Source organism: Dendrobium catenatum, unplaced genomic scaffold (genome assembly GCF_001605985.2).
Source record: "Dendrobium catenatum unplaced genomic scaffold, ASM160598v2 fragScaff_scaffold_334, whole genome shotgun sequence".
In the NCBI taxonomy this organism is placed as follows: Eukaryota; Viridiplantae; Streptophyta; class Magnoliopsida; order Asparagales; family Orchidaceae; genus Dendrobium; species Dendrobium catenatum.
The window spans coordinates 2,820,162-2,835,382 of record NW_021318796.1 but is presented as its reverse complement, the minus strand read 5'-3'; the positions used below and the strand labels follow the sequence as shown (position 1 = coordinate 2,835,382).

Below are 15,221 nucleotides of genomic sequence, written 5' to 3'. Positions count from 1 at the left end.
CTTTGTTAACCGCCGGATTCTAGTTGGCCATTCATCTTCATTACTTGTTATTGATGTTGTTATTTTATAAATCTTGCAAACTTAGTTAGAGCTACTTGCCTAGACGTTGTTAACTTCTAAGATCTTCTTTGAATCGTTAAATTAGAGAAGCATTGAATTGTATTACCATTATTTTAACAAACTTCTATTAACTTCTAAGAAACAATTCCTGGTTTCACATCAATATCTAATTTGAATTTAAATATGAGAGAGAATTATTTAGGAATAGAGGGCTGGTCTAGGAGGGAATTAGGGAAGCCTATTTAATGTTAACTATGATGTGATTTCAGATTACGTTTGATTTTTTTGGAATTAGTTTTGCTTAGGTTGAGTGGGCTCTAGTCAATGGCTAGGGATTTGGGAGAACCCGATCTTACTCTCCATATCTTGTGTTTTTCTTCTTAGTTCTTTCAATGAAAAAGAGTTCTTGTGTGTTCTTCTTCGTAAATTTCTTGTGTCGTTCTTTGGTTTTGCTTAAATTGTATCAACTCTTTATCAAATTGGTATCAGAGCTATGTCTTGGGCTGAAATAAAGTCTTCATCATTGATTTCTGCAACATTTTTTTCCCTCCGTCTTGCTGATTTTTGCTGTTGGAAGACCAGATTTGTTGTTTTTTTTATGTTCGGAGCCTAGATCCGGGTACCAATGGCGGGAAGAAAGGTAGAAGTGTTGGAAGAGGAGATTGAACAATTGAAATATAATTTCATAGAAAAGATTTCAGATTTTAAAAAGCAATTTTTTTCCTTATATAAAAAGATCGATGTAAAGTTTGCCATCATGGAGGAGATGATAAAAAAGATGCTTGAGTTTCATATCAAAATGGCGGCGTCGGAGGTGGGGGGAGCTGCCGACGGCCAATGGAGTGGAGGAAACCCTAATCCGATAAGGATAGGGGAAGATGAGGAGGTGGAAATATTGGGGGAAGAAAAGAAGATGTTGGAGCCACTTTTAAGGAGGGGAAAGGGTGAAGGAGTGGGATTTTCCATAGAACTGCAGAGTTTGGATTGAGAAGGAGATGGGGAGAAGATAGAAGCACCATACATGGTTTAGCCACCCCTACAACACTATCGAGGAGTTTTCTAACTAGTTCATGGGTTGCCTCATTCGCAGGAACGCACGCATGCTATCATCTTGATGGGAGGAGTATCACCTATCAGTGTTGTCTGTACCGTCATCCCCAAATCCAGAATGAAGAGATTGAGAGATTAATCAAGGAGATGCTTGAGGCAGGGATTATTCAACCTAGTGTTAGTCCATTTTCTCGTCCATTGATATTTAAGAAAAGCCTGGAGAAGTTAATATTCATTATGTAAGGAGGAATCAAGGGGGAATTGTTTAGGAAATGTTTAACTACAATTGAGAGGGAATTAATTAGGGAAAGAGATCTAATTTAAATTCATATATGAGAAAATTATTTAGGGAAAAGGGGGTTAATTTTGGAGGGAATTAGGGGAGCCTATCTAAGGCTAACTATGGGGTGATTCCAGATTATGCTTGATTTAGTTGGAATTAGTTTTGCTTAGGTTGAGTGGGCTCTAGCCGATGGCTAGGGATTTGGAAAAGCCAGATCTTCGTCTCCAATTGAAAATCCAACCGTATCTTTTGTTTTTTTCTTCTTAGTTCTTTCAATAAAAAAAGAGTTCTTGTGTGTTCTTCTTCCTAAATTTCTTGTGTCGTTCTCCGATTTTGCTGAAATTGCATCCACTTCCTATCACATTATGAGGTGCATTTCATCGTATTGAATTTTTTTCTTTCAACTTTCCAAAATAAATACTCTGACTATCTCATTTCGATAATTTGGTTAGTGGAACCGCTCCCCTCAACAACTAGCTCTATGATGATGGCAGCATGCTACTTCTCAAACTTATCAAGATCATAGGCCCCACCAAGGGTCCTTTTGCTCTAGTAATAAAATATAGTCTTAATTGTTTGCATCATCTCCATGTAAAGATGCTTGCTTCCATTGTCTCATGACAGTGAAATTTAAGCAACAGCAAGTGGACCCCAAGTAGTTGGGATAAGGTTAATTGTGATTGCGTTGGTTCTCTAATCTAATTTGGTGTCTTGATGATGATCTTTTAGTAACTAGACTAGGCGCTGGGTATATGGATATTTCTAAGGTACAAATAAATTAATACGACTATACCAGTGAATCATTTGTTCATTGTTAGTTTAGATTGGAAACAATGATCTTCTCTGAGGTACTGCAACCACTTAGCTGTGCTTCCTTTGTCTTTTATTATTTTTGTTACTTTTCTTCTGTAATTGTTTATGTAATCTCATTCTTATTTTAATGAGAAGGATTCTCTTAGCCTTTGATTAAAAAAAAATCAATTCACAAATCAAACCAATGAAATGCTTTTGTTGACATTTCCTTTTTGACAGTTCAAGAGATAAGTGCTGATTTTATTTTGTAGGTATGTGATGGATTGTGCATCTGCTGCTCCTCTTACTCTTTTAATGCTAGAGGTGCTTTATTTGTTTGATTTAGATTCAGTTACTTCAACAAAATGATCTATTCTAGATGCCTCATTTTACCCTGCATTGCTCAGGATATGCTTACTTCTCAAACAGTGGCTTCTAGGATCCGGGTTTTTGATTTAATTCTAAACCTTGGTGTTCATGCTCATTTGTTGGAGCCTGTAGTGGATGATACTCCTGCAATTGTAGAAGAGGATGTTCGAGAAGAGCCTTGCTTAAACAATGAAGATCAAGGAGTGGAGGGAAATGTCAATGCTGAAGTTAGCATCCAGCAAAAAATGGCTTCAGCCGTTGAAAACTTTGAGCAGTGGCTTTTAACCATTCTATTTGAGGTTCTTCATCTTCTTGTGCAGGTAATTAATTTTGTTTCTATGAATCGAGCAATTCGCTGGATTCAGAAGCCTGATCTGCACCTTCTTATATAAAGCATTTACTCTATATGACTTTTTAAAGGCTAGGTGCAGGTTAATATGAAGACGAAACACTGATATTGAAAGTCACAATCTTACTTTGTTTGGCTGAGCAGATATTTATTGTTCTGTAATACTTTATTTGTTTCTCACTTGGTTACAGCTCATAATATTGTAGTTTACTGGTATAGTACTGTTCTAGTGGATTAAATTCCTAGCTGAATCTCGAGATCAAATGGAATCTGGGATTGGTTGATTTATAGGAGAGGGTTAATGTCTCTTTGTCACACTTCAAATGTCCTTATCCTTGGATAGTATCCACCAGTGGTCAACAAAGTAGAGTTCCCCACATGATCAAAATTGGCCTCAATTGTCCACCAGAGGACACCTACCTGGGATGCTTTTGAATATTGAATGTTGTTATTGGTGATCTTGTTGTAAAGTAGTATCAATATTTATCATTTTTTACCTCTTGTTCTTCCCGAAACTCTTTGACAATAGTATGAAAAATGTGAGTTGAACGTCACTGTTACCTATGTTGCTTTAGTTCCAGCTAGTTCTTCAAGAAATGAAGGCCAAACATCAATTTTTATGAACATCAATTTTTATGCATATTTTACTTTTGTGAAATGCTTCTATTATTTTCTAGCTGAGTTTGCCAAGTATGGTTCATCTCATCCACTGAATTTGGAAGTTTAAATATATTGATGAATTTTCAGCTGTGTCTTAGAATGCCGAGTGATGCATTGCATCAATTAAATGCCTATCTTTCGTCTGGCTGATACAGAAGAAACTGTCCAGTTGTTTCCCTTATATAATCAAAAATGTCTTTCATTCTTGCGTCTTTTGGTTTGCAAGATTGGAATACAAATCATGTTTCGTTGCAATATCATATTTCCTCATGCAATGGCTTTATCAGTTAATGCTTCAAATTGCAGACAGAAGAAAAGGAGGAAATTGTCTGGGCGTCGGCTTTAAGCAGTTTATTTTACTTCATCTGTGACAGAGGAAAAATTTTGAGAAGCCGGTTGGATGGCCTTGACATAAGAGTAAGATATTTTTTAATTTTTACTTAATTTTAATTCATGCATTAACATGATAATTTTAATTTATGTCAATGTATATGGTTGTCTTGAAACTTTGGTAGTTGGTTCAGTGCATATAATTCATGTTGACTGAATATTTGTTATGGCTGATTGTGCAGATGCTTCCGGTCTGTTGCTCTTATTGGCTATTGTTTCAAAATGTCATATACACTTTATTTTAAGTTTTAATGAGAATGTTAAGATGAATGTTTAATTAAATGAAGAAGAATGTTGATGTGAAACCAGGAATTGAATTTAGAAGCTTAATAAAATATTGTTTTAAGTGGTGAAAATTGCAAGCTTAATATTATTCACAATTGATACTTTTCAGAGATCTTAGAATTCAACTATGCTTAGGCAAGAGCTTACGCCTAAATTAGCGAGATCGGTAAAATAACGACGGTAATAAAAGTAAAGCAAATGAAAAGCCAACTAGAATCCCGCGGTTAACAAAGAGATTGTATCACCTTGAGGCGGCACTCATTTACCTACTTCTAGGCTTGTTGGAAGAAGAAGAACCACACAAGTGATGAAACCACTCCGAGGGCGATGGTGCCGTAGATCCGTAGGGAAGGAGAGGACGGCGCCGGACGTGGAGGTGGTGTGTAACGACGCCCTTTGATGATCCACGTGTAGATGGAGAAATGATCTTCGATGGACTCCACTAGAGCGGGGAGGATCCGGTCCAGATATTCTTTGACGGTGTCGTCGAAGTCAAAGCCAACGTCAAAAAAGGGAGATCTGAGGATGTTAACTCGTCCACGGTTGTCGTACTCAAACCCGAAGTTCCACTCGGGTTCCTCCATACATCATTGAGGGGAGATAGAACGAGCGCCGCGAAGAATTCTCCAAGGGAGGAGCTAGTTGGTCGGCGGGTTGGAGAGAAGAGGGGAGGCCGGCGGTGGGGTTAGGGTGATGGGAGAAGTGAAATTTGGAAAACTGAATTTGATTTCAGTTTTATGAATTTGGGAGGGAAATAACAATGGGATTTGAAATTCCTAATTAATGCAATTAAGGCATTAATTAAAAAATTTGGTGAAGCCAATGGGGAGCCGGCGGTGGGGAGAGAAGGGAGGAGCTTGAAAACTGAAGTTATTTTTCAGTTTTAATAAACTTGGAGGGAAAATTATTTGCATTCAATTTAGGATTTCAAATCACATGAGGGGATTGAATGCAAAATAATTTGAGGGCTTGATAGGGGCCGGCGGTATGGCTAGAGAGAGGAGGATTTGGAGAGAGGGAGAAAGGTTTCCAACCTTGACATGATGACTAGGATGAGTTTTAATGAAATCCAAATTGATTTAATTTCAATTTGGATTCACTTACAAACTTTCCAAATATAGAACTTTTTGAATTTGGGAAGAATTTTGGAGCCCAAATTTCAGATTTCAAAATGTCATGTGATGAAGGGAGGCGGGTGGTGATGGGGCGGCAAGGGGAGGGCGGTCGGAGGTGGGCTTCGTGGCCGGCGGCGAGAAAACCCAAAGGAGGGGTCGGATGCAACACTAGAGGGAGATGTATGGGGAGCTCTTCTTGCGGAGAAAGGGAAAGTAAATAAATAAAATAAAAAGAAAACGTAGAGAACTCACTAAGAGATCCCAAGCGAAGAACTCACAAAGAGATCTCAATGCACTCACAAAGAGAACACACAAGAAATATCATTCATTCATCAATAATCTCTCAAGTACAATGACAAAGCCTTTTATATAGGCTATCAAGAAATAAAATGCATAACGACGAAAATGCTCTTGGGCTACAATAAGTACTAATTCCCTCATAGGGGTACAAAAGGAAAGACATGAAATAAAAAGTCATGAATAAACTAAAGCATCAAAAATAAAGGCTCTGAATCAAGGCCGTCGATCGGCGTCTCCGGCGATGGTACACGTGTCGAAATCTGATGCCCTCATCAAATGTTGTGGGAAATGATTATATTAAAGGAAGATGAGAGAAGCATTTATGAAAGATAAGATATTGAAAAATAAAATGAGGTTGTATATATGTGTATAGTAAATAAAAAAGATACAGCAAAAAAAGAAAAGAAAAAGTAGGTAGTTTGTTTAGAGACTAGGAAGAAAATGGATACATCAAAGATAAAATGGGTAGAATATTTGCAAATTGAATCACAAAATAGAATTAACACATCATGTAGCTCTCAAAAGGAATGAATGGAGAAGATGATTGATGGATTAACCTAAAGAGTTGGGATAAGGGTAGGGTGTAAGTGAGCCGACTGCTAACATGATCATTAGTCAAGCTTATTGAGCCATGAGCTACAACTCAAGCTCATATTACGCCAGTCAAAGATTAATATGAGCGAAAAAATGCATTATTCTCTAATTAAGAAGCATTTTTTGGCATTGATTTTTGTTCTTCAGAAATTCGGACATCATATGATTTTTCATAAAATGACTTTGATCTCAAAGATCAATTCATTGAAATTTTTTCTGATAAAGCCAGTGTCGACAGGTTGTTTGGCCAAATGGGCAATCATACTCTTGCAATTTGATTTCATATATATTCCTTAAAAAATAGTGAAAGGGAAAATCTTAGTAGGCTTTCTCATTGGGCATCCCATTCTTACATAATCACTTCTCAATAATAATCTGCCTGTTGAACAAATTTTGCTTATCTAAAAGAAAGAAAAGCTCCAAATTTGGGAGATACATTTTGATGGAGCATCATCAGTTAAACTCGTCAAATCTCCAAATCTTTTAAAGGCCCAAGTCTTATATTTATAATGCCAAATAGAGGTATAATGAGATACACTTGACTAGGCCTCGAATCAGCAATGAGATTGCATATGAGGCTTTGGTGGCAGGCTTTAAAATTATAATTTTGATAAGGATTCAGAACTTTCAAATTTTTGTCAATTCTTAGGTGTTGGGTATCTATTAAATCAACAAGCTACAATTGACCTATCATCACAAATGAGTTCTCAAGCTCATAAAGTAAATTTAGAATGTCTCACTAACTCATGTTTCCAGAGCTCAAAACACTAAGGTAAATTTCCCAGGTAAGTGATATGGCGGTTCCTATGGAACAAGAGGCGGTTCAGGGAGAACCGCCTCAGCCGGCCCCACATGGGCCAGCAATTTGCTACAGGAGGCAGTTCAAAAACCGCCTCCCTCTTACCTATTTGAGCTTGCCGCCTATGCGTGGGACCCCTTGGATTTGAATTTATTTGAATATTATTTTTTTTAGGAAAGGGGTGGGCGGTGGAGTGCTTATAAATAGGAGAGGAAGGGGGAAGGGAGAGGCATGCTTAGTTTTGAGTTTCTCTTGGAGTCTTGTGAGGTTTGAGGGCTCTAAACCTTGCGTCTAGAGATTGGGATAGAATGATCCTCCTCTCGAATAGAGGATCACTTGTATCTTGCTTTCTGTGTGTTTTGCTTTGCTTCCTTATTGCAATCTATTATTTTGGGGCTGTCTTCGCCCAGGTTTTGCTTATTTTTCTCGCTGTTTTCTCCCAATTAGTGATAGGATTGCTTGTGAACTCAAGTATTCCCTATCAAATTGGTATCAGAGCAGGTCTTGGGCCGGTGGAGGGCTATTTTCGGCAAATTCCAGCAGCAGTTTTTTGCCCGGAAAAGGAGGAAGTTGTTGTTTTTTGACTCCAAGATCCAGATTTTGTGAATCGACATACTCTGGATTGTAATGGCGGCCAAAAAAGTCGATGCTTTGAAGGAGAGACTCGAAGGAGAGATGAATCACATTAAAGAAACCGTGGAGGAAAGAATTTCTTCCATAGAGGGGCAGGTGACCGATCTCTGGGATATGATGAAAAGAATGCTGAAGCTTCAAGCACAAACGCCGGCATCCGAAGTAAAGGGCCTAGAAGCAAAGAACACCAATTCTTAAATCCGTAAGGAGGAAAAAGAGGTGGAAATCGTGGAAGGGGGAAGAGAATACCTTATGTGGAGCCTTTCCATAGGGAGGAAAGAGGAGATCGACATGGGGAAAGGTATGGCTATGGGGGAGCGGAGCAAAGAGGGGCTGATTGGGAACGCCATGAGGGGTTTTACGGCCGTCGAGGTGCTAATTTTGAAGGGAGAAGAGGGGATTTTGAAGGGGGTTTGGGCTATGGTAGGGCAAGAAAAAACTGGGAAACTTGGGGTGCACCTAGCACTTAGAAAAGGGGAAACTATGAAAGAATCCGAGGCAATGGGGGGATCAAAAGGTGAGGAAGTTGAAGATGCAAATATTCGAAGTAGAAGATGCATATGAATGGATTTACAAGGGGGAGCGATACTTCGCTGTCAACGGGTTGACGGAAGAGGAGAAGCTGACTGCAGCCGGATTATGCTTAGAAGGGAAAGCCCTGTCGTGATTTGAATGGAGAGACCAGAGGAGTTCGATCAGGAATTGGAGGGAATTTAAATACTGTATAACAGAACGTTTCCAAACCGATCGGGAAGGAGACTTCTATGAGCAATTCTTTTCTCTAAAGCAGGAGGGATCAGTAGCAGATTACGGGAGCAGTTTGAGCACCTAGCTAGCAGGGTGGAGCGACTCTCAGAGACAGTATTGGAGGGAAATTTCATGAAAGGGTTGAAGACGGAGATCCGAGCAGCAGTAAAGGTCTTGATGCCCGTGACTTGGGAGAAGCCACGAGGTTAGCCCAACTGGTGGAAAATCAGAAAAATTTTGAGAAGGGAGCCAAGAATAGTAGCACCGGGGGCACATATAGAATGACAACCACTCATCTCGCATCTCGAGGTCCTATAATAGGAGGTAGTAAAGATGCCACCAAGGAGTTAATGGGGGGAGGAAATTTCAAACGATTGTCAGAGAAAGAAATGCAGGAGAAGAGGGCAAAGGGGTTGTGTTTCCGATGCGATGAAAAGTACACACCAAGACATCGGTGCAAGGACCGAACTCTTCAGGTTCTCACCGTCTGCGATGACAAGGAAACTGAGGGAGGTGAGGAGGTGACATAGAAAGAAGAGGAGCTACACTTGGATCTGGCTGAGGTTTCTCTAAACTCAGTGGTGGGGTTCACTACAAATCACACCATGAAAATGAAGGGAGAGATAAGGGACAGTGAGGTTATGGTGCTAATTGATAGTGGGGCTACCCATAATTTCATTTCCACATAGGTCGTAGACCAACTGGGAATAATATTGGTGGACACAAGTTGCTACGGAGTGATGATGGGTATGGGGAAGATAGAGAAAAGTCAGAGGATTTGCAGAGAAGTACGACTGACGATCCAAGGGATACAGGTGAGGGATGACTTCCTTTCACTAGAGTTGGGGAGCACGAACGTCATACTGGGAATGAAATGGCTGCAAACTTTGGGTGACACCAAAGTGAATTGGGGAGCGCTTACAATGGAATTGATGGTGGACGGAAGGAAGGTAGTGATTAAGGGAGACGCGGGGCTTTCCAAATCACTTGTTTCTCTTAAAACGATGGTGAAAGATATCCAGTTGGTGGGCGGAGGGTATTTAGTGGAGTTGTAAGCAAGATTGAATGAGGGAGGAGACATACCCCTTTCTATTCAGCCGTTGATTCAGCAATTCCAAGAGGTATTTCAGCCATCTCAGGGATTGCCACCATAGAGGGAGCAGGAGCATGCCATCATGTTGAAGGAAGGAGTGTCGCCCATCAGTGTCCGACCTTATCGCTACCCTCAGTTCCAGAAGGATGAGATAGAAAGGTTGATTAGAGAGATGCTGGAGGCGGAGATCATCAGACCCAGCATCAGCCCTTTTTCTAGCCCTGTCCTGTTGGTGAAAAAGAAGGATGGCAGCTGGCATTTTTTGTGTGGACTACAGAGCACTCAATAAGGAAACTATACCTGACAAGTTTCCTATACCAGTCATTGACGAGCTGTTAGATGAATTGAGTGGAACCGTGATCTTCAGCAAGATATACTTGAAATCGGGTTATCATCAGATCCGAATGAGGAAGAGGATGTACCCAAAACGGCTTTCAAAACTCATGAAGGACGTTATGAGTTCCTGGTGATGCCGTTTGGCCTTACCAATACTCCAGCTACTTTCCAAGCCCTCATGAATATGGTTTTCAAACCTTATCTCAGACGATTTGTACTGGTATTCTTTGACGACATCCTGGTCTACAACAGGACAGAAGAAGAGCACTGGGAGCATTTGAAGAGGGTGTTAGAGGTACTGTAGGAGCACCAGCTGAGGGCTAATTTGAAGAAATGCTGCTTTACACAAGCCAGTGTAGAGTACTTGGATCATGTGGTGTCAAAAGAGGGAGTTGCAGCGGATCAGTCCAAAATTGAAGCAATGATAAGGTGGCCCGTGTCAAAAAATCTGAAGGAATTAAGGGGATTCCTAGGACTAACAAATTACTACAGGAGGTTCGTGAAGGGGTATAGCTCCACAGCATGGCCACTCACTGAACAGTTGAAGAAGGACGGGTTCCTATGGGGGGAGGCGGCCACATCAGCATTTGAGAGCTTGAAGAAGGCTATGACTACAGTGTCGGTCCTAGCCTTGCCAAATTTCACTGAAACTTTCATTGTGGAGACAAATGCTTCAGGATACAGACTAGGTGTAGTACTGATGCAAAGTCGTAGACCCATTGCTTATTTCAGCCAGGTATTGACGGCTAGAGCCAGATTGAAATCAGTTTACGAGAGGAAATTAATGGCCATCGTCTTGGCCATCCAAAAGTGGCGGCCCTACCTGCTTGGGAGACATTTCATTGTCAGAACAGATCAGCGAAGCTTGAAATACCTACTGTAACAGTGGATGGTGATGGAAGAGCATCAAAGGTGGTTGTCCAAGTTGCTAGGGTACGATTTCGAGATTCAGTATAGACCAGGGGTGGAGAACAAGGCGGCGGATGCATTGTCCAGATGTATGGGGGAGTTGCAGACGGTGGCATTATCTGTTCCTTTGATACTTGACTGGGAGGCTATTAGGGAAGAAAGTGCTAGAGACGAAGAACTAGGAATGATCAGGTCATATCTGCTAAAAGAGGAGGGTAGCCATCCAGGGTACTCATTAGAGGGGGATAGATTGCTGTACTAGGGAAGATTTGTGATGCCCTGTACCTCATTCCACATCCCAAATTTACTACAAGAATTTCATGGAAGCGCAGTTGGGGGCCATTCAGGAGTGCAGAAGAACCTACAAGAGACTAGCAGTCGAGCTTTACTGGAAGGGGATGCATAGAGATGTAGAAGAGATGGTGGCAAGGTGTGAGATCTGTCAGAGGAACAAATATTTGGCTATGTCACCTGGGGGACTACTACAACCGTTTGCACTATCGGGACGAGTCTGGGAGGAGATATACATGGATTTCATAGATGGGCTGCCCCGTTCAGAAAGCTTCACAGTGATCTTGGTGGTGGTGGATAGATTGAGCAAGTATGTTCATTTCATCCCCCTCCAACATCCTTACACCGCGGTGACAGTGGCTTCAGCATTCATTAGAGAGATGGTCAGATTGCATGGAGTACCAGAGGCGATCGTGTCAGACAGAGATAAGGTGTTCCTCAGTTATTTTTAGAGGGAATTGTTCAGGTTACAGGGGACAATTCTAAAGAGGAGCACTGCTTACCACCCACAGACAGATGGCCAAACAGAAGTGGTCAATAGGAGCTTGGAGACCTATTTGAGATGTTTTGTGTCAGAGACACCCAAACGTTGGGCCAAGTGGCTGTCTTGGACAGAATACTGGTACAACACCTCTTTTCACTCGGCTTCACAAATGACTCCATTTAAGGTGCTGTACGGAAGGAACTCTCCTCACTTAGTGCACTTTGGGAGTAGCAGTACTCCAGTTTCTTTAGTAGAGTACTTGGAGGCGAGGGATCGTGTGTTAGAGGAATTGAAGAGACATCTACTGAGAGCTCAACAGATTATGAAGAAATAGGATGATGAGCATAGGAAGGACATCCAGTTCGAAGCAGGAGAGAAAGTGTTCTTAAAGCTTCGACCATACTGGCAGAAGATAGTGGCCAGCATGAAGAATGAAAAGCTGGCTCCAAGATACTTTGGACCTTATGAAATATTGGAAAAAATCAGAGCACTAGCATATCGGCTGAAACTACCACCCACGGCGATTATTCATCCGGTTTTTCATGTATCACGGCTGAGAAGAGCCATTGGGGATTATACAGCCAGCTCAGAGTTACCGGCCACACTTATGGAGGATTTAGAGGTGATTATGGAACCCTTATAGTTGATGGGGGTTTGTTAGAAAGAAGTGGGAGCGAAAGAAGTGCTGATCAAGTGGAAGAATCTGTCAGACTACGATGCCACATGGGAGCCATACGAGATGGTGAAACAACAGTTTCCTAGTTTTCACCTTGAGGACAAGGTCATTCTTTGGGAGGGCAGTATTGATATGGCGGTTCCATTAAGGCGGTTCAGAAATCGCCTATTAAGGCGGTTCAGGGAGAACCGCGTCAGCCGACCCCACCTGGGCCGGCAATTTCCTACAGGAGGCGGTTCAAAACCGCCTCCCTCTTACCTATTTGAGCTTGCCGCCTATGTGTGGGACCCCTTGGATTTGAATTTATTTGAATATATTTTTTTTTTTTAGGAAAGGGGTGAGCGGTGGAGAGCTTATAAATATGAGAGGAAGGGGGAAGGGAGAGGCATGCTTAGTTTTGAGTTTCTCTTGGAGTCTTGTGAGGTTTGAGGGCTCTAGACCTTGCGTCTAGAGATTGGGAGAGAACGATCCTCCTCTCGAATAGAGGATCGCTTGTATCTTGCTTTCTGTGTGTTTTGCTTTGCTTCCTTATTGCAATCTACTATTTTGGGGCTGTCTTCGCCCAGGTTTTGCTTATTTTTCTCGCTGTTTTCTCCCAATTAGTGATAGGATTGCTTGCGAACTCAAGTATTCTCTTAGGGTTACTTGCGAACTCAAGTATTTCCTATCAGTAAGTTGGCCAAAGAAATGACAAGCATGAACGATGAGCTTGTGTTGATTGAAGTCCGCACCTGTTGAGCACTTGAACTAGAAATTTTACAACCCTCCAACTATAGGTGTTCATCAAATTTATGCCATCTTATCTAAGAACTGATAAGATAAGCCTTTGAATACCCAAAGAAAGTATAAGTCAAAAGGAGCCCCAAAATCAGGGCTCGGTGTTTTTATGGTAGATACAAGATGCGTCACACTATTAAAATCCTTTGATTTTTTCCTTTTTAATGTACGGTAGTGTTACAATTATTAATATACATACAAGATGTTATGATCGTAAATGCAATGAAGCAACAGAGAATTGTAATTGTTTTAGTTAAAATTTAATTACCCACCTCATTTTCTTTTTGAAGGTCAAATCTCACTTCAATGCTCCTTAAATTCTTAGTCAGTCCTTCGTTAATTGATAACCTAAACATTATATGCATGATTAAGTTAATTTACTTAGGTAATTCAGATATATATTTATATTAAAATTTTCAAATTAAATTAATGGTAACAAATTTAATTCCTAGTTTACTTATTCTCTCTATATTTCTCCATCAAACCTCTCAATAAATGTATGGCTTCCATAGTAGACCTATCCGGCATGAATCCAAATTGATTTTGAGAAACATTAGTATCATGCCACAACCTACGCTCCATAACTCATTCCCATAGTTTTAAGGTATTACCAATTACAAAATCATAAGCTAAAGTCTTACCACTTTCAAAAAAAGACAAAAATGTGTAATTGATGCCAAGGAAAAAAAATTGATAGATAGTGAAGACAACCAGAGCTCAAAATCATGTTTTTGTATGTTTTCTAACTTGTGATTAGATGAGCAATTCTCTTATGGTGTTTCTTTCCCCCTTTTTTTCACTTGCTACTTTTTGAAACCACAGGTCATTAAGGTTCTTCTTGAAATTAGCAGAGAGCATTCATGGGCAGAAATTGTTCACAAAAAGCTTATTTGTATGTTAACAAATATGTTATACCAGTCTTTAGATGGAACTCAAGACGCTCTAATTGATACTCACACACTGCTTGTGGAACAACTTGCTCTTCTTGGAGGGATTGACTTCATCTGCCTGGAGGTTTGTTTTCAACCTGGAAATTATTTATGCCTCATGCCAAAATTATAATATTTAGCATATATTATTTAATGTCTTGTTAATACTCACTACTTATAATGATATATTTGTTAGTTAATTTGGGACCTGAGCATTACATTGCAGAAAGCTTATTTTATTAGGTTCATTGTTAAATTTACGTTTATTTTCAAATAAAGTAAGTAATTATATTTGTAGTTTTGAGATGATTTATTTTCATTGGAACATGGATTTTTTAAGAATGATAAAGTTGGGATAAAATTGAATATATGAGTTCCATGAAATGGGTACTGCATTTCTTAAATATTCTAATTTATAAATCTTAGCCACAAACAGCTAGGATAAGATTAATGGAAGATGTCGTCTTAAATATTCTATTTTTTACCGAAATATTCCATCATTTGATAACCTAAGATGTCTGTTGTAAAATGTAGTTGTAGTCGCGGCATCGGAGCATTTTAAGCAATTTTAAACAGCCGTATATTATGTTATTTGGTTTGGGTAGCCATTGTTCCAAAAAAATTTCCTTGTAATTTATTGATGAAATATCAAATTAGTTGATAGTTTTATAATAATTGAATATATTATTTTATGACTAATTACAACAACTATGTGTAGGAGTTGTATAGTACTTATATAGTTTCAATTTGCAGTATTCACAGGCCAAATCAAAGGAGGAAAAGAGAAATCTCTTCTTGGTCTTATTTGATTATGCGCTACACCAGATAAATGAGGCACGCTTAATTTCTGGAGCTTCTGCTTATGCTTTTGATGAGGTTCAGGCAGTTTCTTCTATGCTTATTCTTGCAGATGCCCCTGAAGCATTTTATATTGTTGTTAAGCATGGCGTGGACGGTATTGGACAGATTTTAATGAAGTCAATTTCCGGAGCCTTATCTAGATCACCAAATCATGGGCATCTTGATCTGGTACACTTCTGCTATGTTATTTATTTTCTACATTTTATTTATATGGTTATAAATAAACCAGTCTTTGACAAACTTGTGTGTTTGTTTGTATTTTTGTGAGAATCCGTACGCATATCGAAATATGGATCTTCACTAGCGGTGTGCTAGAAAATAGGCATAAATATGGGTTCGTGGTTTGAGATAACTTTGAAAAATACAACAATAAGATAGTGGGTGTATAATCTAATTAAAATAAGATAATGAAAAATAGACTTGACTAATTTGGTCATGT

The 15,221-nt window shown here is 39.7% G+C and overlaps 1 protein-coding gene across 3 annotated transcripts in view; it reads left to right on the top strand.

Annotated features, from left to right (window-relative positions):
• LOC110099906 overlaps positions 1-15,221 on the top strand; it is a 77,685-nt gene that overhangs the window by 48,314 nt on the left and 14,150 nt on the right. For all 3 annotated transcript variants that reach the window (XM_020827216.2, XM_028693667.1, XM_028693668.1), the window contains 5 exons: positions 2,458-2,509; positions 2,593-2,874; positions 3,870-3,980; positions 13,815-14,006; positions 14,675-14,950. In XM_020827216.2, coding sequence (XP_020682875.1) covers positions 2,458-2,509; positions 2,593-2,874; positions 3,870-3,980; positions 13,815-14,006; positions 14,675-14,950 — 913 coding nt within the window. The remainder of the gene's footprint in view (positions 1-2,457; positions 2,510-2,592; positions 2,875-3,869; positions 3,981-13,814; positions 14,007-14,674; positions 14,951-15,221) is intronic.